We start from the raw sequence: 27,729 nt of genomic DNA on the forward strand, positions 1-27,729 counted from the left end.
GTTTTTTACCAAAGCTCTTCACGTTTTCTTTGGTTTGCTTTCCAGGTGATTAATTCAGTAGCACTGGCATAATATTTTGCTTTCTCTCACCAACTACTAATGAAGACAAAGAAATTCTAGATGACCAGTGAAGCCTAATTGCAAAGCATAGTCTCAATGCTGTGAAGTAAATCTTCAGTCATGGTCCAAATTTAGTCCTATTTTTAAATAGCATTAATTTCATGTTCTTGGAGTCTTGGGAAGACAATCACATTTTAAAACATAAAAACATTCAATTAAGGTGAGTTTTGTTTGAACACAAAGGAGAAGCAGATTTTTCAAAATGTATAAAGTTTATTCAAGAACTCAGTTTTCAGTTAATTCTTGCAATTTCCTTTTGCATAAAGTTATATAAACAAATGTAAATACTAAAGGCCTGTGAAATGGAAACAAAGGGTAGTGTTTGGGCAATTATCAGTAAGTATTTACTACTGCTTTGATGTTTTACTTTTCCACTGTATAGTAATCCCAACCAGCTACAAAAACTGCCATTCATAGTTCTTTTTTGGGGAAAAGTACTGTTCATGATGCTGGGTGTTTCTTTTTTTCCTCCATTTGCTTAACATTTTTGTAAATAAATCAGAGAAGTGCATACTCTCATTTTCCTGTGCCATAATTTTCTGTTAATCTCTTAACTCTTTACTAGAGTTTGATTCAAGTAGAAGCAATAATATGGAAGTAATAAAGGTTGATGGAAGGATGGCCACATGGAGATATCAGAAATGATAAGTTAGTGATGTATGAACTACACTGATGTTAACAATTCAGATGATAGCATCAGCTGATTACACTGTGATAATTTTAGCATGAATTTGGCTTCTTTACTAACCACAATTAAAAGAAAAAATACCCGAAATGTTCTTCAATGACAAGAAGATGCTATCCAGGGTTTAAAGATTCTGCGGCTTTTCACTTCACAACTTAAAAGATGCAATTATGTTTTAACATCAGTTTTGCAGAATAATGAAAATGAGACTGAAGTTTAAAAAAAATAAAGAGGGGCAAACTGGTGGTTGGGATGATGGCCCAGCCTGGTACACGGCAGTTTTGTACTACCCAGAACTCACCTGTGAACTTAGGCAAGTCAAAAAGGATTACCTCCACTGAAAGGCAGTAATTGCAATGTCTATCTGAGGTGCTATAATGCTCAGTAGTGTTACTTAGCCAGGGAATGGCACCCCTATTTTCTTAGGTCTACACCACAGCTTTGTAAATGTTAACTAAGATGGAGCAACTTCAATGGATGAAGTTGCAACAGACCTTGCCTCCAAATACCCAACATTTTAGGCATTAGGTTATTCTTGTGTAATATGGGAAGCCTGGATGTTATCCCTTTGACTGTATTAAGTGGCAATTCATGTTTGAAAGTGTGCCTCCAAAACATAAGCTTAAAATGAGTAACTTAAAAATGCTGTTTTCATTGCCAGCAGAATAGGCAGATTGTGACTAACGTACTTATTTTCAGTCTCTGGCTAAAATGTAGAGATTAAATCAGATAGATGAGCAGTTTGGTACCAAACAGAAGTGGGTATATGGTCCTTGCTGAAGGAAATGTAGGTATAAGGAAAATGAGATGTCTTTGAAACTAGACAGTGGCTTAACTCTCTGAGGATTAACTCCCTCTTTTGCTGTTCCACTACTTCTGGACATTACAGCACTCCAAGTTTCTTTTAGCAGTAGTTTTTAGGTATCTGGCACATGCAGTGGAATTTGCTGTCTTTTATTGTAATATATAGAATTTTCATCTAATATATATAAGCTAAGACTACTCATAATTTGGCCTGGAAAAACTTGTACATGGAGCTGGAACCACCTAACTAACTTAAATTAATGCTGAAAACAGGTTTCTGTTAAAGGTTGTTTCAGCTGAGAGTTTAGTTGCGTTATTCAGTAGTAGGGATACATTCCCCTCTTTAGGGCCAAGAGCCCTGGATTCACTCCTGAAGATAGATGTCTAAAGCCAGAAATAAGGAATTTTAGACATGGAGGATGTGTGGCTTCCTACTTCTCCCTTAGGCATGATGTTAGCAGTCAGAGTAGTCTCCAAATATTAAGGGAGACCTGGATTTAATTGCCTCCTTTGCCTGAAAGGACCCAAAAACTCAACTCTCACACTTTTCCTACTTTTCCCATTGAATCTCTTCTAATTTGCAGGAATTGCTAAGAGCTCCACCCTGCTAATGAAGGGTAATTTCAGGACTGTACATTAGCATCATTGGATAAATTACAAAGGCAGCCCTCGAGACAGGGACTACCCAGGGCTTTGCTGCAATAAGAACAGATACTGTTAAATGGGGGCTCTTTTTCAACTCAGGCTTCTGTAGCTATCTGGGATCTTAACTGAGTGTTGGTTTCTTCAGTTGTCCACCAACGCTGAAGTACCAAGTGTAAAAACACGGTACAATCTTCGTCGTTTGTTCTGATTCTCCTGCCTTAAGGATGAAGATTATTTTCTGTGAAGGATAGGCATTCTGTGGTCTAATAATGATTATGGTTTAAAATCCTTCTGTAAATAGACCCCAAGGCACAATGTGATAGCAGCTCCTACTTGGGTGATAATAACAAGTGTATATAAAACAGCATCAATGGGGTTAAAAAGACGATGAGGTTTAAATGACAGATTATTTAATACAAATCCTACTACCCAGAGGTGTGCAAACAATTTATTTGCATTCGGTGCAACACTGTACAGGGGAATGGGTCTGTGGTTGTGTTTCTCTACAAGGTCAATAAATGGTTTGTCAGCTCTGGTGAGAATTTACTTTGTATCCAAAGTCCTAACATAAAAAATAATAAAGAATAATTTTACTGCCTCCATTTGTGATGGAGTCCCACTCTGATAGGATCAGAGATATCAGTCAACAGCTGCAGATGGAAATGATTTTTTTTTTTTCCCCCACCGCCCAGACAGTTCCTTGTAGCAGACAATCTGGAGCCACATTAAGAATTATTTTGTTTTTAGTGGTCGAGCTGGTAGAGTAAATTGCCTTGTTGGATTAGTGTGTCCTAAAATCAAAAAGGGGTTTAAATGAGTGTGATGGTACAACAAACTATTGCTATTATAAAATATACAAACATATTTCTCTTCTCTTTAGTGAACAGTATTGAAGACACATAAGGTATAAATAACTCCTGTAACTTCTTGTATTAATTATTTTTATGTGAATCTCAGAAATACGCAAATCAGCATGTATGTTGCCAAATTAAAATAAAAAGCTATTAGCAAATTAACACCTTTTACACAGGACTTATACAAATAGCACATCTTTCCTATTTTGTGTTATTGCAAGAACAAAATTGCATAGACCATTTGCTGGCACTGTCTTAATTCTCCAAATAATGCATTGTCTTATCAAATAGTTCAAGTAGTTCCCTCAATTTAATTTCACCCACTAATGCAGTAAGTATTTACATGTAGTGAGAGAAAAAAAACACGGAGCTCAGAAATATTAGTAATGACATAATCATCTGACGGAATAATAGTTCAGCAAGAAAACATACTCCCTTTATTTTTCCTTACGCTCTCTGTCAGGATGTTTTCAAAGTGTGACTGCCAGAACATATAATCTGACTCAGGTCATTCTTCTGAAGTTGAAATGTCATTTGTGCTCTTCTTCCCCTTTCACCCTGTAGTCCGGAGTTGTAGGTACAGATTTGTTTCATAAACAGAAGTACTTTGTTTTTAAAATTCTGAAAATTCCACTTTCAGTAAATGCTTGTTAGCAATACTACAAAACTGAGAATAGCGAGGGCGTGCCGCATTTTCTAGTGCTTCACTGGCAGACACGACTGTATTCTTGGCACGTGGAGCCCACGCCGGCCACTGACAAATAAAGCTTGCCATCCGGGCAAACACAGATTTCATACAGCCCCTGAGAAATACCAGATCCACCTCTTGTACCCTCAGGCAGCTTAGGCAGTCGCACCGTTTCTGCATCGAGCAAAAGCTACATGGGAGAAAGAAGGACAAATGTTTTTTTTTGAGATAACAATGTAATAAAGTGTGCCATAAAAACAAACAGACCTAGGTGGTAGATTAAGAAGAGCCTAAATGGTTTCTGCAGAGCTTTGTGCCTTTGTTCAGCAGTCCTGGGGCTGGGGCTCTGCCAAGAAGCCCCCAGTGCTGCCTGGGCACCTGGGAACTGGCAGGGAGCTGAGCTCCAGCACAGTTTTATTAAAAGACATTTCTCTAAGCTAATACAGCATTATATCAATTGGCATTATTGTTTAATCCGATCCACAAATAAATGTCTTCTTGTTGGCACCATTGATTTTAATATCCCATCCTCTAGAATCTTAGGAATTCAATTAGCAGAACTGATATAACTGATAAAAGACCTGAAGTTATTTATTGTGAACCACAGCTTCAGAAACAGAAGGGCTTATACTCACCACACCATCGCTGCTTTGTAGTTTGATATCCATCTGGGAAAGAGCCTCAATATTCCCTGCTTGTGCTTTGATATTAATGCCTCTTGGTGCATCCATGCTCAAAGATCGTGTTGGTGATTCCAGCCTGAAAACAGGAACAAGAAATCTGATAGGAGCACATTCTCATATGTTTCTTTAGTTTGAAAAGCAAGTAAACTTTGAACAAGCACTTCAAGGATCTTGCCTGAACTCATATAAAAGACGCAGGTTCTTTTTTTTTTTATTTTTTTTTATTTTTTTTATTTTTTTTTTTTCCAGGCAGCCTTGAAAAAGTAGCTAGTAACTTAAATTACACCAAAGCATCCCAAATGAAAAATATATCGGCATTCATAATAATACAAATGCTGAAGTCGTAATATTACAAATGCAAGGTATTATTTCAGATAGTTTCAGATTATTTAATTATAACTAATTTATTTATTTATTTATTTATTTTTTAGTGAAACCCATTTTTACATTGTTTCATTTGAACATGTTTTTATTTGTAATATAATAAGATATGTAAAATAATATAACTAGTGCAGCATAGATGTCTTTTAATTAACAAGTTTTGACATTGTAATCAGTCAGACCAAGATTTCACTCCGTGTTATTTAACTTCACAGAATCACAGAATCACAGAATTTCTAGGTTGGAAGAGACCTCAAGATCATCGAGTCCAACCTCTAACCTAACACTAACAGTCCCCACTAAACCATATCCCTAAGCTCTACATCTAAACGTCTTTTGAAGACTTCCAGGGATGGTGACTCCACCACCTCCCTGGGCAGCCCGTTCCAGTGCCTCACAACCCTTTCAGTAAAGAAATTCTTCCTAACATCTAACCTAAAACTCCCCTGGCGTAACTTTAGCCCATTCCCCCTCGTCCTGTCACCAGGCACATGGGAGAACAGGCCAACCCCCACCTCACTACAGCCTCCTTTAATGTACTTATACAGAGCAATAAGGTCACCCCTGAGCCTCCTCTTCTCTAGGCTGAACAAGCCCAGCTCCTTCAGCCGCTCCTCATAGGACTTGTTCTCCAGGCCCCTCACCAGCTTCGTCGCCCTTCTTTGGACCCGCTCAAGCACCTCGATGTCCTTCTTGTAGCGAGGGGCCCAAAACTGAACACAGTACTCGAGGTGCGGCCTCACCAGAGCCGAGTACAGGGGGACGATCACCTCCCTAGCCCTGCTGGTCACACTGTTTCTGATACAAGCCAGGATGCCGTTGGCCTTCTTGGCCACCTGAGCACACTGCTGGCTCATATTCAGCCGACTGTCCACCATCACTCCCAGGTCCTTCTCTGCCTGGCAGCTCTCCAACCATTCCTCTCCCAGCCTGTAGCTCTGCTTGGGGTTATTGCGCCCCAGGTGCAGGACCCGGCACTTGGCCTTGTTGAACTTCATACAGTTGACCTCAGCCCATCGGTGCAGCCTATCCAGATCCTCCTGCAGAGCCTTCCTACCCTCGAGCAGATCGACACACGCACCTAGCTTGGTGTCATCTGCAAACTTACTGAGGGTGCACTCAATGCCGTCATCCAGATCATTGATGAAGATGTTAAAGAGGACCGGCCCCAGCACCGAGCCCTGGGGGACGCCACTAGTGACTGGCCTCCAACTGGACTTGGCTCCATTCACCACAACTCTTTGGGCCCGGCTATCCAGCCAGTTTCTAACCCAACGAAGCGTGCGCCAGTCCAAGCCAAGAGCAGCGAGTTTCTTGAGGAGAATGCTGTGGGAGATGGTGTCAAAAGCCTTGCTGAAGTCAAGGTAGACCACATCCACAGCCTTTCCCTCGTCCACCCAGCGCGTCACTTTGTCGTAGAAGGAGATCAGGTTCGTCAAGCAGGACCTGCCTTCCATAAACCCATGCTGGCTGGGCCTGATCGCCTGCTTGCCCTTCAAGTGCCGCATGATGACTCCCAAGAGGATCTGCTCCATGAGCTTCCCTGGTACTGAGGTCAAACTGACCGGCCTGTAGTTCCCCGGGTCAGCCCTCCGGCCCTTCTTGTAGATGGGCGTCACATTTGCTAGTCGCCAGTCAGCTGGGACCTCCCCCGATAGCCAGGACTGCTGATAAATGATGGATAGGGGCTTGGCCAGCTCCTCTGCCAGTTCTCTCAGTACCCTTGGGTGGATCCCGTCCGGCCCCATCGATTTGTGCACATCCAAGTGCCGTAGCAGGTCACCAACCAGTTCTTCGTGGATGGTGAGGGCCACATCCTGCTCCCCGTCCCCTTCCACCAGTTCTGGGTACTGGGTATCCAGAGAGCAACCGGTTTTGCCGCTAAAGACTGAGGCAAAGAAGGCATTAAGCACCTCCGCCTTTTCCTCATCTCTTGTAACTAAGTTTCCCCCCGCATCCAGTAAAGGATGGAGATTCTCCCTAGTCCTCCTTTTGGTGTTGATGTATTTATAAAAGCGTTTTTTGTTATCTTTAACGGCAGTAGCCAGATTGAGCTCCAGATGAGCTTTGGCCTTCCTAATCTTGTCCCTGCACAGCCTCGCTACATCCTTATAGTCCTCCTTAGTGGCCTGCCCAATTTTCCAAAGATTATAAACCCTCTTTTTTCTCCTAAGCTCAAGCCACAATTCTCCGTTGAGCCAGGCTGGTCTTCTTCCCCGCTGGCTCATCTTTGGGCGCATGGGAATAAACCGCTCCTGCGCCATTAGGATTTGCCTCTTAAAGAGCACCCAGCCTTTCTGGACCCCTCTGCCCTTCAGAACTGCCTCCCATGGGACTCCACCAACTAGTGTCCTGAGCAGCCCAAAGTCAGCCCTCCGAAAGTCCAATACAGTGGTTTTACTGGTTCCCTTCCTGGCCCCGCCAAGAATAGTGAACTCCACCATTTCGTGGTCACTCTGCCCAAGACTGTTCCCGACAATCACATTCTCCACCAGTCCTTCTCTGTTTGTGAAGAGAAGGTCTAGCAGGGCACCACCCCTGGTAGGTTCACTAATCAGCTGCGTCAGGAAGCTATCTTCCACTTTCTCCAGAAACCTCCTAGACTGCTTCCTCTGGGCTGTGTTGTGCTTCCAGGATATGTCAGGGAAGTTGAAGTCCCCCACGAGTACAAGCGCCGACGATTTCGCAACTTCTGTCAGCTGCCTGTAGAACTCCTCATCCGTCTCCTCATCCTGGTTCGGCGGTCTATAGCAGACCCCGACCAGGTCACTAGCCTTGTTGTCCCTGCCGATCCTAACCCAAAGGGACTCGATCTTGTCATTCCTAGCCTCGAGTTCTACAACATCGAAAGACTCTCTAATATAGAGAGCCACACCGCCACCCCTTCTGTGCTGCCTGTCCCTTCTGAAGAGCCTATAGCCAGGCATCGCAGCACTCCAGTCATGAGACTGGTCCCACCACGTTTCCGTGATGGCAACCAAGTCGTAGCCTGCCCACTGCACGATGGCTTCCAGCTCCTCCTGTTTGTTACCCATGCTGCGTGCATTGGTGTAGATGCACTTCAGCTGGGCCTTTACCTTATCCTCCGGCCTTGCCATTGCTCCCCCTGGCACAGCCCCAACAGTCCTTGCTTCAGCCCCATCCCCCTTCTTACCTAGTTTAAAGCCCTATCAATGAGCCCCGCCAGCTCCTGGCCCAGGATCCTTTTTCCCCTAAAGGATAGGGACCCGTCTACGGCCATCAGACCAGGTGCTGAGTAAACTGCCCCATGGTCGAAAAACCCAAGATTTCTGCATAGGCACCAGTCCCAGAGCCACGTGTTTAACAGGTGGGCTTTCCTTGTCCTCTCCGTACCCCTCCCTGTCAGCGTAGGGATGGACGAAAATACTACCTGCACTCCTGCTCTGTCCACTAACCGTCCCAGCCCCCTAAAGTCTCTTTTGATAGCCTTCAGGCTTCTGTCATCAATGTCATCACTACCTGCCTGGACTATCACAAGAGGATAATAGTCTGAGGGGCGTACCAGGTTGGGGAGCTTCCTGGCAACGTCCCTGACCCTGGCCCCAGGGAGGCAGCAGACTTCCCTACGGGTAGGGTCAGGCCGACAAATAGGGCCCTCTGTCCCCCTAAGGATAGAGTCTCCCACGACAATCACCCTTCTTTCTTTCTTGGTGGAGGCAGTCCTGATGCGTGGAGTCGACCTCCTCGCCCTAGGCATCCTCCTTGATAACATTTGATAACTTGATAACTTGATAGCATTTGAAACGTAAAACTCAAATAGCTTGAAGGAAAAATTATGCAATATAATGGAAAGTTGCAAACCCCTCTGTGCCACAAGGTGGCAGGAAGGTACCGTGTTAGCTCAGTGATCACCTCGGTGGGCCAGCCGTGCAGGATTACTGAATTTTATTTTCCAAACGGATAAGGTCTTGTTTCTTCAGGACTTTGGTACCATTTCCACAATAGACAGAAGCAGTAATTAAAAATCATGAGAGCCCAAGCTCAGCAACAAGCTAGTGATTATATTGCTTCTTTCGAGTTATCCAGTAAAGAACTGCTTCACTTGGAAGCACTGGGACTCTGGTATCAGACTTCTTACAAACTGTGTTTTGTTTCTGGACCCTCCCTGGTGACACCAGCTGGAATTTTGCAGCCCCCATTGAACAGGTCAATACTAAGGCTAGAGAAAATAAACTAGAGGACCTTATGTTTTCCTTCAGATAATACAATTCCTAGCATTTTAAATAAGGCAGCAGACATTATCAACGTCCTTTCTCAGTTTTGACCTGAATTTTTTGCAAGCAAGTTACATCACTGGATATATTTTTTGAAAAATCTCAGGCCTTCTTGAGAGGTACTGGCCTGACAGCCTCACAGGAGGGGGAACCTGGGCAGGTTCCAGCCTTTCAGACTGACTGTATGAGAAAATAAAGCCCAGGTGAGGAGGAATAAAGGTCTCAGGAGAAAATTCAGCTTCTCGGAGTTATGGGAACACTGTGGTGGTCCCAGTTTACTTTACATTTGGGTTACCTTGTCTGTTCTGTGCCCTCCTTCTACAAGCACAGAATAGCAGGGCCTATATCGGTAACACAGTCCTCAGGCATGCTTCCCTGTTCCCTCTCTGTGTGTGGTCACCCAACATCACCAGGCAGACAACAGCTTTCTCCAGCCTCTCTGTCTTGCTGTCTACCTCCTGAAATTTAGGGACAAGGGCTGTATGTGTGTGTGCACACTCAGGCACTCCCAGCAGATGCTGTGTTGGCCTCTTCATGTGCGCTGAATGGCTGCCGGCCTGGATGAGAGCAGGACTGTGCCCCAGGAGGTCCTGCACTAAGGATGCATCCCATCGTAGGTCTGGACACTGACTATCAATCACATGCTAAAGCATGAAATAATTTCATACACAATACGGATGTAGCTGTCTTTCATTTACTCAAACTGCTTCAGTTCTTCCTTTCTTTGCAGTTACTTCGGGACTCTGAGATGGCACAAACACCTATCATGGTCATGCTGAGGACAAGGGCATGAGCACAGCTCTGTCCTGCATCAGCCTTCTATTAGTAATTTTTATTAAACAGTGTCTGTGATTTAACAACTTTTCTATGACCTTGCTTCAGATCTGTAGATTTAAACTTTCATGAAAAGGGAACTCGATGTTTCATCGTGTGATTTACATGGGAGGTCTGCTTCCTGGGAGCATTTTTCAATGCACATTTGTATGCATTGTATAATGAAAAATTAATCAAAGTTTGTATTTTCAATATTTGAAGTTTAGTATATTTTCATAAATCTGTGTCAAGGTAGTTGCATATAACAGGAATACAACTGTTTCCTTAGTTTGTTTTAGGGAAATGATATAAACATTGAAATTGCTCATGTTTTTTGTAAAGCATTTCACATATATAAATAATCTACATGTAGATATGAATTTTTCTTTTTAAGGTCTGTTGCATATTAGAAGGAGGCAGACTGGGACAGATTTTTGAAGAGCATATCAGACATGGAGTTTGAAAAGTAATCAAGCAACAGCGAAATATTTTTTACTTTCTACGAAATTTAATGCTGTCAAGAAGCCTACAGGATCCGGAAGCAGTTACAGATTTATGATATGAATTGCATGTAATTTAAGTTACATGGCAGGATTACATTTGGTGTATTAATCACAATCCTAATTTTCTAATGTTTATTAGTAAACAGGGTCCTATTTCTAGATTAACTATGGGTGGGGTTAGCTAATTTATTAGGATTTACCTTATTGGGGCTTCTGGGCAATGGAAACTGCAGTGAAGCTCAAGCAGTGATTTTAAGCCCTTCTGGAAGTCATGTGTGTGAGATTTTAACAAAGGCAACATTCAGTAACAATAAAGACATATTTCTTTATACAGCTGTCATGTCAAAGACTCCGTGTCTCAAATCCAGACATAATAAAAGGGAAACAGGCACCTATTGTGGAAACTACATGACTGAGCTGAACCATGCCTTTGAACGTCCCTTCTTAGTCCCTGCTTGATCCCAAAGCCCGTGACTTCACCAGTCCTTAGACTTGACCGTAAATTCTTCAGTGGTCACAGCCTTGAAGAACTGCCAGTTTGTCACTGCTGGGCAGGTTTGGACTTTTCCTATGTCCTTAAAGCTCTGGAGACCACAGATTGGTTCAGTGACCAGCGGATCTACTTAAAACTAGAAGTTGCTATGCAGTGCATAAAGTTTGCATCAGTCAGGGAGCAGATAGATACACTACTGTGTGCATACAGTGGCTGATAAAGTTTCAAGGTCTCTTCCCTAGGAAATAAAAGGAAGAAGAGAGTAGAGGGGGCTGAGCAAAAATAAAAATGCATCCCTCAAAATTCTTGGCAAAACAGGAATTCAGCTTGCTTGCAAATGCAAGAGGTGCAGGGAGACTTAGAGGACAGTCTTGGAGTTTCTGGTCCTTTTGTAGTGTTTGAAGTCAAACGATGAGGGAATATATTGTTACCAATCACTTCATCTTTTTAATATATTATTATTTTTATTACAGGCATAAAAATTGCATTTAACAGAATGGAGTGAGAATCTTTATCATCTGAGTGATTAATTTATGTAATATGCTGTACAAAAGGAGATATCTGTCACAGCTTGTGTCTCATTTGAGAAGAGGGATTCAGCACTTAGGGGTAGCTGCTAGGTACTGGGGTAGCTGACAGGGGTTATTAGCAACTGGTGCAGTGCAGGAGGAATGGAGTGGGATTACACAACATTTGATGCCAAGGACTTGACACCCACATTGTATGTGTTGTGGGGAGTGCTCTGGACTAGCTGTTGCCTGGCTCATACTTGATCTTACAAGTAACGTAACGTATCAGAGAGTTGGTTTTAGCACTGCAGAAAGAATACTGTGGTCTTCAGGAGCCCCAGTGCCCTTCATAAAGCAATGTGGGGTTGCTTGACTCTTAAGAGTGGGACAGAGGAACCAGCTTCCTCTTGTAGATCTGGGGAGTAGCTAATTCCTTCCTTCTGGCCCTTTTCTGTCTCTTACATCTTACGAGTCAGTAAGTATCCTGAATTCATTAGAGACAGAACTCCTGGATGTTACTCTATATAAAAGTTCATGGACTATTCCTCCCAGCGCCAACCTAAGAGAGTCCAGGTTTAGTGTAAGTGGACTGGAAAGGTAAATGGACACTGCCTTTGAAACTGTGGTGCACCCAACAGCAGCTGTTTGCATACATACAGCTAAATTCTCTTGCCTTTTGGTTAAAATATCGAATATCCTGATCACTTTTACAAAACAGAGAACATTTAGTGAAAAGTAAAAGGTAAACCTGGCACTAAAAAGTTAAAGGTGTGGTAAAGAAATTAGCACTGTATAAGGCATGTGAGTTAAATGTATTCTTGTATCAGTAAAAGAGAAGCACCTATGTGTTCTAGCATCGACTTATCTTTAATTAAAGAAAGGACCCTTGTATGCAGCAGAAACAAAATCTCATAAATAAATGGACTTGATTTACTTTGTATTGCATTATTTATGTTTAACTACACCATTAATAAGATATTGGTATGGTGATTTTTGTTGTGGTTGTTGGAAAGCTCTTTTAAACAATGAAAGAACACTAGCTGGGCCCAAGCTAAATACTAGCTAGTTCACAATTTCATTAAAAGTTGTTCACAATGCTTGCCAGTATTGATTTTTATGAGAATTCATAACATTTATTAATCCATCACTTATGTTTCTCTAATGTGCTCAATCTTCCTTCCATAGTGCTTTACTATAATTAAAATAAAAGGATTCATGCAAAAAAGGTCAAATAAATATATAGTAGGTCTGATTTAAGAATGAAGACATAATTTCAGGTTGGAATTTAGGAGACATTTCTGCTCAGAAAGAGCAGTCAGGCACTGGGACGGGTTGCCCAGGGAGGTGGTGGAGTCACCATCCCTGGGGGTGTTCAAGGAAAGGTTGGACGTGGTGCTTAGGGACATGGTTTGGTGGGTGACATTGGTGGTAGGGGGATGGCTGGACCAGGTGATCTTGGAGGGCTTTTCCAACCTTAATCACTGTAAGATTCTATGATACTAATGAGGTCAGAAAACAGTGAAATATCCCGTGCCCCTTTCTTTATGTCATTTAGTCTATGGGACTGAAGATGCTGCTTCACACTTGCTCCTAGGCATTGATACATGTATAGCAGCAGGCATGGGAAGTATAGTGTTAGAGAAAAGATTGAAGAACATGAAGAAAAAAGAAGAGATATAAAAAATGATACTCAGAAGAGCTGGAGCTGGGATAACGGTACTTTCTGCACTGGTCATATTTGCATGTTATTCTTATTTCCCTTGAAGTTTCATGAAGATAATAACATCAAACCTCATGACCTGATATGGTTGTCTCCCACTCTTCTTTTTATGAGTACATGGTTGTGTGAACCACTTCTCAGTAAATGACCTCCATGACATCTCAGTGTTAGAAAGCATTTACAAAAAATGGTGTGTTGACTAAACTGTTCCAAGGCCAAATAACGCCATTACAGTGAGTTCAATAAGGTTGCCAGTTATGGGACTAAAGATCTCATCCTGCAAACCTACAATACTCTGAAAGTAAGCCCCATGCAATGCTGCCTGTGCATATGAACTTCCAAGACTAGGCTCATCTTTTTTCTAAGATTATTAATATATGTAACTTCTCATTCCTACTTTATTTCCTAGAAAGAAACAGGACGAGTTAGGAAAGAAAATGCTACTGTATATAAAGATGCAGAAGTACTGAGGTTATCCAGGCCACAGCTTATGAAAATGGGGTATAGAGCAACATATGCTGTTGGCACATAAAGAAAATAGATTTTTCACATTGTCAAGTAAAGAAGAATCCCCCCATATGCCTCTAGCATGAAGAAAGGAGTCTTAACAGGTATACATGCCCTTGAGTTCAAGTCTGACTTTAGAAAGGTGAAAGAGGAACAGAAATAAAATTAGTCAGTGACTGGAGGCCACAGAGCCATGGAAGAATAGGAAAGGTAAGGAACAAAAAAAAAGAGAGGGAATAAAAAGGGGGAAAGGAGAATCTTTAACCTGCTAAGAAACTAGTATCTCTAGAGTCAAAAAGCAGCCTACAGAGGATTCTGTGGGCTTAGCTGGCCATGGTTCTCTGCATCATTCTGCTTTCAGCTCTGCTCTTTGAGTGCATGTTAACCTTTGAAAGGCAATAGGTGTATATATATATATATATATATATATATATAATCAATCTGAAGGCAGTCTAATTCACCAGCAATGCAGCTAGACATTGTAAGAGGGTAAACCATAGCCAGAGCATACACTAGTTACACTGGAAAAAGTGATCATTATTAATTTATGGTCCAATGTACAGAATTTCAAACCGTATTCTCTCTTTACGAGGAAGCTGGATTTCTGTTGACATGAGCTTGTGCAAAACCTTTCCCAAATTGGAGCTGGAAAGGTGAGCAGCAGGCACACACTAATGCCTGCTGCCAATTCTCACCCAAACTCACTTATCTCCCAGCAGCTTGCTGTTTTGAGGTCAGACAAGTGTGGAGGGTGATCAGGATGTAGGAAGAATAATGCACACAGCTATGGATCTTGGTGTTCTGTCTTGAGGCTTTTGGTTGTTTGCCAGCAGGTCCAAAGGCAAAGAAGGACAAGACAGAAGGACTGAACTCTCAGACTCAGTATATGCCTCATTTCTGTTTTGTTTTGGAAAATTATTTTCATTGTAATGTCTCCTAAAACTACATCTCCATTCAAACAGGAAAGTTGAGTTTCACAGCATGTTCCAAAAAACTGTATATACCTTAAGTACAAGGAAGTATTAGTACTCAGCAATAAACTCTGATTACTAAATGTCAAAAAATGCAAAATAATAATGACTAATTAAATATTCCTCAATCAGTTTCTGCACAGTAATGGACTTTCTTTTTTTTAATTGAAAACATCCTATTGTAAATCACACAAACTGAATTTCTTCATTAAAGGGTGGAGTAATTGCTTCCTACCTGTATGGTGCAGTCTTTTGTATTCTTCCATTTCATTTGATACTCTAAGTCTGAGCTTCAGTGATTTAAACTAAATAAACTATAATGAAAAAAAATTTGACTGAAAAACAGCATCCATTTTCCCCTGTTGAGTCCATTACTTGGTCAATGGTTATGTTATATCATCCCAATTTTTGTAACTTAGTTCAAAGAAACCATTTTCTAAGAGTTATTGCTCCTGGGACTTGTTTGCCTCAGGACACACATTCTGTTCCAGTAAGACTAATGTCAATACCTACAGCTCCCTTACACTGAATCCCAAGTTAGTCGATCATTTATGTCACAATAAAACGTAATATGCAAAACAGTATGGTTTTAATGAAGAAGAATGAAGTAACAATTACTTAAAAATTAAAAAAAAAAAAGAACCTTTTTCCATTTTCTTTGAAGTGCACCTGGCTATTTCATTCCAGACAAATGCACAGGAAAACTTATAATAGCGCAAATTACATCTTAATATTAGAAAAATACTTCTGACTTAAGAATGCCAAGGCTAATACTTCTCCATAAAATTTACCATTCCAGAAATAAAAAAGAAAATCACCAGTATCTTGGAAAAATATAGAAAAGTTGTCTGATAATATCAGAAGAAAATGAGTAGGTGACAACTGAATTCAGAGCAACAAACTACAAGAGTATCTGTTTAGAGGTCTGCATTTACATACAAAAGAAATCTATTAGAGAAAAATTATTTGGCCAGAATGAAGGAGCTGCACATAAACTACCTCGTTTTTTTAGTAATTATGAAGCCATTTTTTAAAAAACTTCAGTGGCACTATGTTGTAATTTAGAGACTACAAAATGATGGAGCAATTTGTTGCAATTTGATTTTAAAAGTCACTTTTTTCTCAAGTCTCTTCTGCTTACTGGTTAAACACATTGATGAAAATGTCATTTGGGGAGGTCTATTATTTTGTCTGCAATCACTTGGGAAAGTCTCAAAATGTGCTAGGCTTTGCTGGTGGTTTGTAACATTTCTGACCTCTAGAAAATAGACACAAAAGAACATTGTAATGCACTGAAACATCCCACATACTTCAGTAACAGCAGAGCTACTCTGAAATAATTACACAAAGATTCAGTAGGTTTTGCCCTTTCTGGTAGCCTTCTTTCTTGGGACAATAACGCTGTTGTCATTTACATATATACATGTAATGAGAGTCCTACTCAGTGATGCAGCAGTTGTTGGACAAGTGTTATCTGATATAAGCTGTTAATAGTAATACAGGACTTTTGTATGACGTGTAATATTGCCGCAGGATTCTTACTTGAAAAGTTCATACTCTCTTGAAAATAACATTGTCAACTATTTTGGTCTGAAATAAACAAGCTGTGAAAGTATGATTACTGAGCTTAAAAATAATATCTGAACACCCCCCCCCCCCCCATTTCTATGGATTTTAGCAACATAGAAGGAAAATACACTTATTTTAGGTAAATATGATGGGATCATGACTTCATGACTTTCCTGAAGAGACAAGGTTCTAGCATGGTCAGGGCCTCCAAGCTAATTATTACCTTGGAAGGACTCATTACCTTGTGTCTGATAGCAAACAAGAGCCAGTAATTGGCAGTATTTGCTAGTCCTTGTTACAAGGCTATATAAACAATGATTAACAATTTAAATGAATTCAAGGAATATAGGCCTACAAGTGGAAAAAGCTTCACTCTGGGATTGGAATATTTCCCAGGACAGTGTGTGGCCTTGTTTATTATGATGAATTTTCATGTCTTCGGAGCTTAGCCAAACATGGCACTGTTGGTAAGTGTATGACTCTTCTAAACAAATGTAGTTGCCTCTGGTAATGAGTACTGGACATCCCCTGTGCACCCTTCAAAATGAACAGAGAAAAACAGGCACTGCTAGGGCTTAATTCATCAAATCTATTTCAGGTGCCTCTCTTGGGGTAAAATGTATCATGCCCTAACAATACGTGTTTCTTCCTGCAAAGAGGTGATGAGATCCAATGTGGCTAGCTACACTCCAGATGTATAAATGAAATGAGATCAATTGCACCTAAACTATCTGTCCGAGCAGTTGTAAAACCCTGAAGCCATGTTCCAGGGATTTTAATTAACCTCTGAAAAAAATATTTATGAGGATGGTTCATATGTAAACCTACTGGATATAAAACTATTAGACAGCATCCAAAGGAGGGAAATAAAGATGGTGAAGGGGCTAAGGGGAAGACGTATGTGGAGCAACTGCAGTCCCTTGGTTTGCTCAGCCCCGAGCAGAGCAGGCTGAGGGGAGGCCTCATGGCGGCCTGCAGCTCCCTCACGAGGGGAGCGGAGGGGCAGGCGCTGAGCTCTGCTCTCTGGGGACAGCGACAGGACCCGAGGGGACGGCATGGAGCTGGGACAGGGGAGGGTCAGGCTGGGGGTTAGGGAAAGGGTCTGCACCCAGAGGGTGCTCGGGCACTGGGACAGGCTCCCCAGGGCAGTGGTCATGGCACTGAGCCTGCCAGAGTTCAAGAAGTATTTGGACAGTGCTCTCAGATACGTGGTTTGATTTTTGGGTGGTCCTGTATGGAGCTACGAGTTGGACTTGATGATCCTTGTGGCTCCCTTCCAACTTAGGATATTCGATGATTCATGAGAGGAACCCTTCCCACTTCAGTGAATGAATTGTGAATGAGTGTTTCTGCTTGCAGAGAGAGGAGAGTTTTAAACCTGGGTGAGCATTTAAGATGCACCTCTTTATACTGGGCACAGAGATCCTCTATGATTGGAATCTCTTGTGTGAATGCAGCCTGAATATGTATGAGTTGAATGGTAACCAGAAGTGTGTGCTGAATTATGAGCTGAATCATGGAAACAATGAGGAACACATTTAGGATTACCCAAAGTTTTGAGCAGGTGTTTGTTATTGTTGTTTTGTTTGTTTTTGTTTTAGCTCTACTCCATACATTAAGGAAGTGTGGTTGCTTTTCAAATACGTATCACTGTTGGTTTTTAGCTTATGTTGCCTTACATTAAAAATGATCAAGGCTAAAGGGCATATCCCTGAGGCACTCCATTCCTTTCAAGCAGCATTCTTAAATGTTGGGATTATTTGCTGTTGTCAGCTGGTATGTTCTTCAGCATATCTTCCATTATTTAAATAAAAAAATTTTCTCATCATATTTTTCTTTCTTAAAATAGTCACTGTTCCAATTTGTTCCATATTTACGTTCTAAATGCAAAATGACTGGCAACTGATGATTCCAGTAAAGTTCAATTATAAGGTTCTGGATTCAAGGGAATTGTGAAGCATAAGCACTGCAGGCACCAACATTGCTTACTGCTTAGGGGTGATCTTTGTATGCAAGTACAATTACAAGGCCAGATTTGAACAACAGATGTTTTCCAGTTCCCAAGGTTTTGGATAACAGAACTTATTTTATGTAAGCAATATGAAAGAAATGATTCAAGTTCTAGGACAAATGCACTTATATATTCTTTTGAAAAGAGAATAAAACATTGCCAAGTTTTAATGATACTTTGAAAAGACTATAAAAGCAATTCAAAACAACATTTATAACCTATTCAAGAGCATAGCAGGCATGATTATTAGAGTGTAGTTATTTGTTTGCTAGTGCTTCATCCATCTTAAATACTGAGATGTTTTTGCCTGTTTGTTCACTGTCACTCAATTCAGAGATATTGAAGGAATGAAGACTGAAGATCAGAACTGAGATTTGATTAAAATAGAAGCTTCTCTCAAGACTGGCGGTTATGATAAAGAGTGGTAAGCAGAGCTAATTCAAAAAAGGTCTCCAGGATGACCTCAATTTTGTGATGTGCTGACTCTCAAGGTAATTAAAAACAACCAAGACCCCAGTGAATATGATTGAATCTGGCACACCACAGATGTTTCCAGCATGGTTATCTTTTTCAAACGACTTTAATGATATTATAAAGCAACTTATAGTGTTATAAATTTTTACTCTGATATAATAACTTTCTTTGCATCAGTATTGTCAAAATCTGGTTATTATTTTTATTATGAATCTTTATTTTCTTAAAAATATCTTTCAGATTCAAATGCGCCATGCCTTTCCTTTTATATAACTCAACCACTTTTTTTCCTTTGTTATTTAGAAGCATACAAAGATTTCAAGAAACCAGAATTATTCAGTAGGTGCTCTTCATAATGTCCACTTGTTCTACAGATATTCATGAAAAGAAACACTCAAGTGAAGAGGTCTTTGCTAACAAGCAGGTCATACCATTTCCCTCTTCTGATTCATTAGTACAGTGATTGAGTGTGCCACACTCTTGTCATTGTCCTCACAACTGCACATAAAAGCTCAGAGAGAGGGTAAAGAATGTGAGACGTGCCCGTGCACATGTGCAATATATCTTAAAGAACTACTGTTATTAAGAAATGCTCCCCTTCTTCCCTTTTTTTCCCTTTCATTTGCCACATGCACATCCTTATGGTGGGGGACTCCTATTTCATGCCTTCCCCTACTTTCTTTGATATAAGTGCTGGCAAGTATGTAAGTGAAAACTAACGTAAGGGGTGCTCTACCCAGCTCAATGTTACATCTTAGACATCTTAAAGTGACAGCATAATCATAGACTTACAGAAAGAGCTCCAGGTGGTCATCTGCAAGGTGTCTATAACTGTGACAATCATTAATGAAATTTTCACGGTAGCTTGCACACTGGTGGAGTATGCTTTAATCACTGATGACACGTTCACTTCAGCAATCTCACAGAATAATCTGACATTATCAGGTATGCAGTTCAACAGTGTAGGAGTAGAAATCATTATACCTCCAGTCTTTGCGCTACTGACATAAGCAGCCATGGAAAACATGTAAATGGCTTTGTCCTGTACAAGCAGCAGAAATAACTCCTATTGATTTTAATGTGTTAAGTAACTTCTCTGAAAAGCTGAGGCTTTAGGAAGAACATCAGCCACCTTACTATCTTAAGTGGAAGTCAGTTACAAGAATGGGCAGAAACCTAGCATGTGTTCTTAGGGAAATCTTATTTGGCAAAAAGGCCACTAATGTTGGTGCATGGATTTCCTCTACTGTTACTGAGGTATCACTCACTGGTTTCAGAGGCAGTTCTCTGATGCACAAAACACTGTAGGTGCTCAGGAGAGCAGCTCTGACTGCCAATACATCTATGTGAAAACAGGCTTGCTAGATCTGAGGCTCTGTTTCCACTGGTCACCAAATGTTTCTCCTACCTCAGGAGGGAAACATCTTCTGTGAGAGCAGGAGAGAGCGCCTCTACAGACTCAGCATTACAGAAAGGAGGATTATCTAAGCAGCAGAAGTAAGTTAGTCCCCTAAGGTCATATAGTCCATTTGTCCTTCATTTATTTATAAGATTTTGAAAATTCCTTAAATCAATCAGCTTTGGGTGAAACATTGGGTGACCCAGTTTAATCTATGTGTATGTATGTAATGGAGGCTCCAACTGTTTTCACTAGTGCAGGGGTGCCTCCCACAAACTGGTAAATTTGAACCGAAGCATGTTCAAGGTTAAGTAAGACCTCTTGGCCACCAAGACCAAACCTTGAAATCTCAATACAGCATCTACAGCTGACTTGATGTGGTCAGCCTGGGGAGCTCTCAGTTAAAAAGCTAGCCAGGATCCTGTCCTACTGCCAGCTCTGTTAGGTAATGCTACTAAAGGCTAATAAAGACAGATCTGTGGAGAATCAGAAGAACGATGAGTGAAGGAGCATGAACAGCCACATCAGTGGAAAGAGAGAATACAGAATGGACCACTCCTATGAGCACCAGAGGGAAACAAATGAGACCATTCTCCTTGGTGTGAAATCCACCAAGAGGAGTCAATGAAATAAACTCTCTTTCTGTAATGTCATGCAGAGTAAAAGGGGTTATTGCCTACAAGACTTACTACGGCATGCAAGAGGAGGTGCATCTTGAGACATAGCAGGGTGACCTCCTGAGTTGTGTAAAACTTATTATGGGATGTTTAGGGGAAGGATCAAAGAAAGGAAAAAAGATAGATCAAAGTGGATCAAAGAGATGAAAAAAAGGAAAAAATAGGAGGAAACGGGGATAAAAGTGGCTGGTTGGGTGCAAACAAATGGCTGGTCAGTTCTTGACTACTGTGGTTTATCCTCTATTCATCTTAAATCCTAACTATTTTCTGTATGAGTTTGTTCCCTACTCTGAGCTTGTGTGTATGAAGAGAGTGTGGTGAACTTCAAGCCTGACTAGCTGGTTAGCTGGTTAGCTGGTGAGCAGGATGAGTGTTCTCAGCACTCAAACCTGAAGCAGGCTGGTCTACTGCATGATACACTGCATGTTCAAAGCTAGCTACTGGAGGAACCTTTTTTTTGTGTGTGTGTGTGTGTGTGTGTGTATGTGTATTTCACCAGTGGACCTCAATACTGGTTAGCCAGGGAGGAGGAACAACACTGAGCTGTCCATGCTACTCATGCTTATGTGATGTCTGTTTGTGTTGATGTGGCTGGGTAATGGTACTACTCTTCGGTTGTTTGGTGTGGCTGGCCATGTGTGTATTGTTTGTAGTCCAGGCACTTGCATGCCCACCAGGAATATGTGCTCATAAATAGCTCAAGAAAGATGGTGAAATTAAATATTGGGGAAAGATTATCTCGACAGATTAAAGCTTCCAGGTATGTGAAAAGGGTAAATGCTTTGAAGTACATTTCCTTGAGTTTGGAAACTCTACAGTATCTTCTGATTTCAGCTGAAGAGAAAACAGTTGTACAGAGAGCACTGTTAGTTGAAAATAATCAGTGCAGACGGGTCTCCTTTCCCTTACTGTTATTCTCTTTGTAATATGCTAGGGATGTATCAGAAATATCTTAGAATGAATGTAAGTACAAACCTATGCAGAAGATGTTACAAATTCAATGCCTGAAAAACAAGAAAAATTAAAAAATGACTTGAGCTTATGGAGCTAGTACTTTAATATATTGACAGAATATGAGACGTGACATAAGGAATTGTTGTAATTAAGCAAAAAAATAGCACTGTAATTTGTAATGTCAGTCCCAATGAACAACCTGTTTTAAGTAGATGGGTGCACAAAAAGAAACTGGCAACCCATGACAGAGAAAAGAGATTTTACTTGGAAAATACTTTCATTTTAGAAGACAAGATGTGAAATAGTACCCAGGCCTATGTTAATAAAGTATTTTAAAATATATGTCAGATCTTTAAAATTGTCAGATATGTTTTTGAAAAGGTGATAAATGTGATGACCTGTACCATCCCATCCTTTTACACTATGCGTTCTCATAGATTTGAAATCATTAATTGAATGGAAAGAAAATCTTTAAGCTTCCAAAAGAAGTATGTGATGGTGTTTTCAGTTAACATGAAAGCAGTAAAGTACATGAATGCAAATGTGTATCTAGCAAATTAATGCCAGGTCTCATAAAATTATATTGCAGTAGAAATGTCTCACTAGTCAGGGAGCAGAGATGCTTTACAAATACTGGCTTATAATTGTAGACTCACTTTTCCATTATGCAATTCATTCTCTTCTGACTGACTGGGCTTTTAATTTGCATAATGAATGCAAATAAAAATCACTGTACTTCAATTAGTCAAATGGTATTTTTAGTCAATTAGCATGTAAGCATTGGTATTACAAATATGATTAAGCAATGATTTTGTGAATGCTTTTACCCTGATTGGCTTCTATACATCTCCTTCTAGACTTTCTTCCTTCCTTACAGAACCCCAGAGCTTCACCTTCCAGCAGTTTCTTACTGTCCAATTTAACCCTAGCAAACCTATACTTTGAGTGGAAAAGGAAATAGATTATGCATGAGGAATGGAAAGGATAAAAGTAAGACTTCATAAAGAGTCAAACAGAAGCAGAAGCCATAAGAAAAGTAAACTTACAGGCTGCCACAGCAGGGACATATTTATTTTGAATATACAGGTTGGGATGTTTACCAGCAACCCACAAGTACATGCCTTATCTAAATGCTGAGATGTATCAGTATAATTATGCCCTCAAGCTACCAGTATTCTACAACATGAATATCAGAAACTCGTACATACATATTTTGATGCTTTTCATTGTTGGACAGAGGTATTTCATCAAAATATGAACGATAGTTTCTTAAATTACATTTTTAAAGTTTTGGTGAATGCCAATAGAATGTATTTATTTAAAATAAGGCTGTTTTCACTAGGAAATATTGAAATCTTCACAGAATATACATGTAGATTGTTAAATATACCTATATTCTGTTAACAGTATTTATAGATTTATAATCATGCTCTGACCAAAGCTGACTCTCTGGAAAAGTGACATCACTTCTACTATAGCACTTTTCAAATCCAAGAAATGTAGAATGATGTGGGTCACATTTGAACCTTGAGTTGAAGAACTGGCAAAATACTACATGCTGTACTAAAAGTGATTTCCCATAGGACTTCTGGTCATAATGCTCAGTTGTTGACTGTCAGACATCTGTATGTGGCAACTATGAGAACAATGCTAGTACTCGTCAGTGAGCATTATATTCACCATGCATAATATGCAATTAGCTGATAAATGGTATCTTATATAGAAGTAGGCAATGTTATTTTAAACCTAGGGATGTTTCAACTTTGAGATGTAGATTTTGTTCCTATAATTCTTCCTACCACTTCGAAGTAAGTGCAAGCACATCTCTTTTTCTTTACAGGTGAGTCGTGAATTCAATCTACTAGACTGAAAAGGACTTGATGTGTTTCCTTCAAAGTAGAAAATGAAAAGACAGGTACTAACCACAGTGTAATTGCATCGCTCTGTCTCCATTGCTTAGCTATAAAAAAGATATGCTCTAACACACATCATTTTGTTTCCAGAAAAATAGTCTATCTTGAAATTTGGCATTTGGACAGGAAATCCAGCAGAATGTGTAATTCGGAAGGCCATTTGTGTCAACATTGTTTGCAATGCTGCTCTAAACCTGAATGACAGAGAATGTCGTCCCCATTCATATGACACTAGCTGAAATGTTATGACCACTAAGAGCTTTCCAGTCAGCTCCTTGAAACATGCAACTACTGTTGAAGTGGATGGATTTTCTTGAAACATTATTCTCTGTATATAAGGCTAAATATTGTGGCACTTTATATCACATTCATCCAGCATATTATATTCACATAGTACAATATAACCACTGAAAGAAAAATAGAAGAAAAATAGAAGAAGATTAATAGGTGGTGAAAGTGTGGAGATAAGGCTTGGGGTGAGCAAATAGGTTCTATTACCTGTAACTTGATAGTCACTACTTTAATCTGTAAAAGAAGTATTATTCAAAATTAAAATAGAAAAGTATTACTTAAAATTGCATTTAAAAAATTCATATTGAAGTGTTTTTCAATAGGTATCTTCCTGTATTTAACAATGTGGAATAAAACAGAATATTTATAAAGCATTACAAAATTACCATGCATTGGTAAACTTGTTTCAGCTTCTTCACAATGGAATGCATGAATTTTGTTTACACTGCCATTTAAGGTTACCCTTGAAAATAACCTTTCTCCAGTATGAGCTTTCTAAATCGCTCTTCTCTGTATCTTAACTTAGCATCTGCACTGCAGACAAACACATTTGCTTCTTGATCCTCCTAAGAAGCCCTCCATGGAATCATTGCCACCTCTGCTTTCAGACTTGACATTGATTATGGGTGGTGATGACAGCAAAAAAATTAAAGGAGCGAGGCATTTTGAATGGCTGTGATTTAGCTTCAGGTCTTCTGGGCCTGCCGGGACATCACATAGCTTCATGCCCTGATATTCACCATTTTTCTTAGGGTTAAGCTAACTTGGTTTCTAGCACAGGTAGTTAGCAGCTCTGGCTTTAAGGCAGATAATAATGTCTGTCACAAGTGTCAGTGCTGATGCCACCACGTAGATAGTTCCTAATAATTATTAGGTTAACTTCTGTAAATTCTGAATCTGTGTTTCCTGCTATTTTAAGTCCACTGGACATAGAACTGAGTGAGATTTTAACTATTACTGTTGAACCCTGCTCACGTGGAGCAACATTCTAGATAAAAATGTGCTTACAGTTGACATGGTAATGCCACTAAACAGATAAACCACCAGGTAAACATCTGTGAATGAGAACCTTATAAATACCTTCAATTAATCTTAGTCTGTTCCTTCTAATGATATTCTGTGTTAAAAATAGATGAAAAATTTATAATAGACATAGTTGATTGTAGCTCAAAACAGTGCAATTGTTGTTAAATGAAATGTAGGTAAGAGCTTACACTTAAAATGTAACATGGTACAATAACTGTAGGAGAAACTATTAGCTTTAAACCTATTAAATACTAATTGATGATGTATTTAAAGCAAAGTAACAACTACAGAAAATATCCAATTAAAATTTATAAAGAGCTTCTTGACTTTGTAATTAAAAAATTCAGTGTCTTAATTGTTCATAAATGCTACTTTATCAAAACTGAGACAACCACAGGAAATTAAAAATATACAACATAATGAGTCCACTCCCTCCAAAACCAGACAATGTTCATTACAATGCACAATCCTATATATTGGCTGAAGTCTGTCAAATTCAAATTCTACTATGGTAGAAGGAACACTTTTTTGAAAGTAGAGATAAACATGTGGAAAAACTGATGTCCCAAGCCCATTCTGTCTTCAAATGCAAACACACAGTATTCACTCTAAGTAAATGTCGAAAATCATGAAGAAAATTAAAAGAAGAATCTTAATAAAGTTTCCCTCTCATTCGCCATTCTCAATTTGCAAGTTCAGTCACCAAGGTACAGACAGTGCTCTTGAAAGCTTTAATCATCTTCTGCTACTCTCTAATAGTTACTCCTGTTGGAGAGGAAACACTAAGAAATTATTACAGAAAGTAGCAGACTGCCAAGGTATGAAAGGACAGAAGTAAAACTGTAAAGAGGTCCTCTTCATTTAATTTTTCTTTGAACTGACATACAAATGGAATAAAAGATTTTCATGAACTGAATGTAGATTGAGTTGAGCTCATCATAATCAACACATTATAAACTAATTAGGGATACTACGAATGACACAGAGTAATTCACAAAGAAATCTATCCCAGGATTAAGAAGTTTTGAAACTTAGGAGATACTTTATAATTATATTCTCATCCCAAACTGCTTTTCAATGACACAGTTTTGTATCTTTCCAAATGTTTCTTACTAGTCTGTTTCCTTGGACTGATAATAGTTTATAAACATTTTGACTTGTCATAAGACTACGACCTACTTCAAATAAGTAACTTTTATTTCAACATAGCAGAAAAATTTATACTTATGTGTTCTGAAATTGTAAAATTAAAGTGTACAGAAAAACTTTGCACAGTAGATTATGTGGCTTTAAATACTCACCAACAGTAATAAATCATCTCATAATGGTTGCAATACTTCTAGAGTTGCACACCAATGTAGAATTTTCCAGTAAAAAAATAAATTATCACATAATAGGAAAAGTTAGCACTAGTTCTGTAAATATTGTTTAAAATTCCTTGTTATGAAAAAAAAAAGTGCAAACAACATTTACTTATTAGATTTATGCTTTTATGTATAAGTTCTTACCTAAGCTGTTTAAAAGCCTCTGCCTTCACAAGTGGTGTTTCTACAGAGTGTTCAAAAAGTGCTCCTTCAGGACCTGAAAAGAAGGAAAGATACTATATTACAAAAGTTCAAATATTAAAGAAATAGTGACAGTGATTTATACAGCCACTCTGAAAACAGAAATTGAGATACAAAAACGTGTATTAACAACTAATGAGACAATTATTATCCAGACACAGTTTTACTATCATTGTATTAATTGGAACAAAAGAATACACTGTTAATGCAACAGTACAAGTTAAGTTCTTAAAATGGAATTTGAAAAGTCGGAAGACAGTCAATGTTTAAGCTACTTGGGACAAAAATAAAAATTAACAGGATTTTTATAATACAACTTCCTTTAGAATTAACACAGATAATTAAAGCTCCACAAAACCTTTGCAAATATTATAGAATTAAAACATCACCTGCATTTTAGACCATTCTATATAAAGCACAAAAGCTGCCATGTAGCTTCATGGAAGATTTCCCTTGATTGTCAATCAGATGTGGTAAACATAAAATAGTATTTATGCATGTAAAATGGTATCAGTTGGTTTAGCTCTTGAAATAAGAGTAATTTCAGCCCAAGAGAGAAGAAATGGTGCTTACCTACATGTGGTAGGTTGGGCAAAGCAAGTCAGACATATCAAAAGATTTTTTGTGTTATTCGGCTGAAGGTAAATGCAACTTAAAGCCAAGATATCCAGAAACCAGCTGAAGTGGATACAGTCTTGAACTGTTCCTAAGATCCTCCCCATAAAGCGGCCAATGTCTAGCCTTATCACCTAGATATCAGTACCCTGCTGAAAATCAAGAGTCTGTGGCTGTACTCTTTCTTTGCAGTTTTAAGTTATTTTGTGCAACAAATGATATGATAATAAAGGCAGTAATTTTCAAGACCAGAACTTGTAGTACAGAGCACAGAATGCAATGGACAACAATATTACTGTGAGAATTTATGGTCTGAAATAGAAGCAAGATTGAGCGCTTCTACAATGAGAACAGAAATGAAAAGGTAATAGCTCAGAAACCAAGATCTTAGAGGATAAATCCAATTAAGGACTTACATGAATTCTAGCTCCTGCACATTTAATTTATTTAGGAATTCAAGTTGCCCATAATAACACAAGAGTCAATTTTCAACCTAGGTGTGAAGTGCTGAGGTTCAAGACAACAATTAGGATTAAAAAAAATATCATGGCCAGACAGCTAATGAAGGTAGTGTCCTATGCCCTCTTATGTCTTGTTTTCTACCCAAAATATAGCCTCTTTCTC

The 27,729-nt window shown here is 39.5% G+C and overlaps 1 protein-coding gene across 6 annotated transcripts in view; it reads right to left on the bottom strand.

The window, feature by feature from the left end:
* Positions 1-313: 313 nt before the first annotated feature.
* Positions 314-27,729, bottom strand: part of SGCG (sarcoglycan gamma) — a 141,620-nt gene continuing 114,204 nt past the window's right edge. For all 6 annotated transcript variants that reach the window (XM_038175207.2, XM_038175198.2, XM_038175214.2 and 3 more), the window contains 3 exons: positions 26,434-26,506; positions 4,432-4,555; positions 314-3,986 (listed from right to left, as the gene is read on the bottom strand). In XM_038175207.2, the coding sequence (XP_038031135.1) occupies positions 3,813-3,986; positions 4,432-4,555; positions 26,434-26,506 (371 nt within the window). In that variant the 3' untranslated portion in view covers positions 314-3,812. The remainder of the gene's footprint in view (positions 3,987-4,431; positions 4,556-26,433; positions 26,507-27,729) is intronic.

This window comes from Anas platyrhynchos, chromosome 1 (assembly GCF_047663525.1).
Source record: "Anas platyrhynchos isolate ZD024472 breed Pekin duck chromosome 1, IASCAAS_PekinDuck_T2T, whole genome shotgun sequence".
In the NCBI taxonomy this organism is placed as follows: domain Eukaryota; kingdom Metazoa; phylum Chordata; class Aves; order Anseriformes; family Anatidae; genus Anas; species Anas platyrhynchos.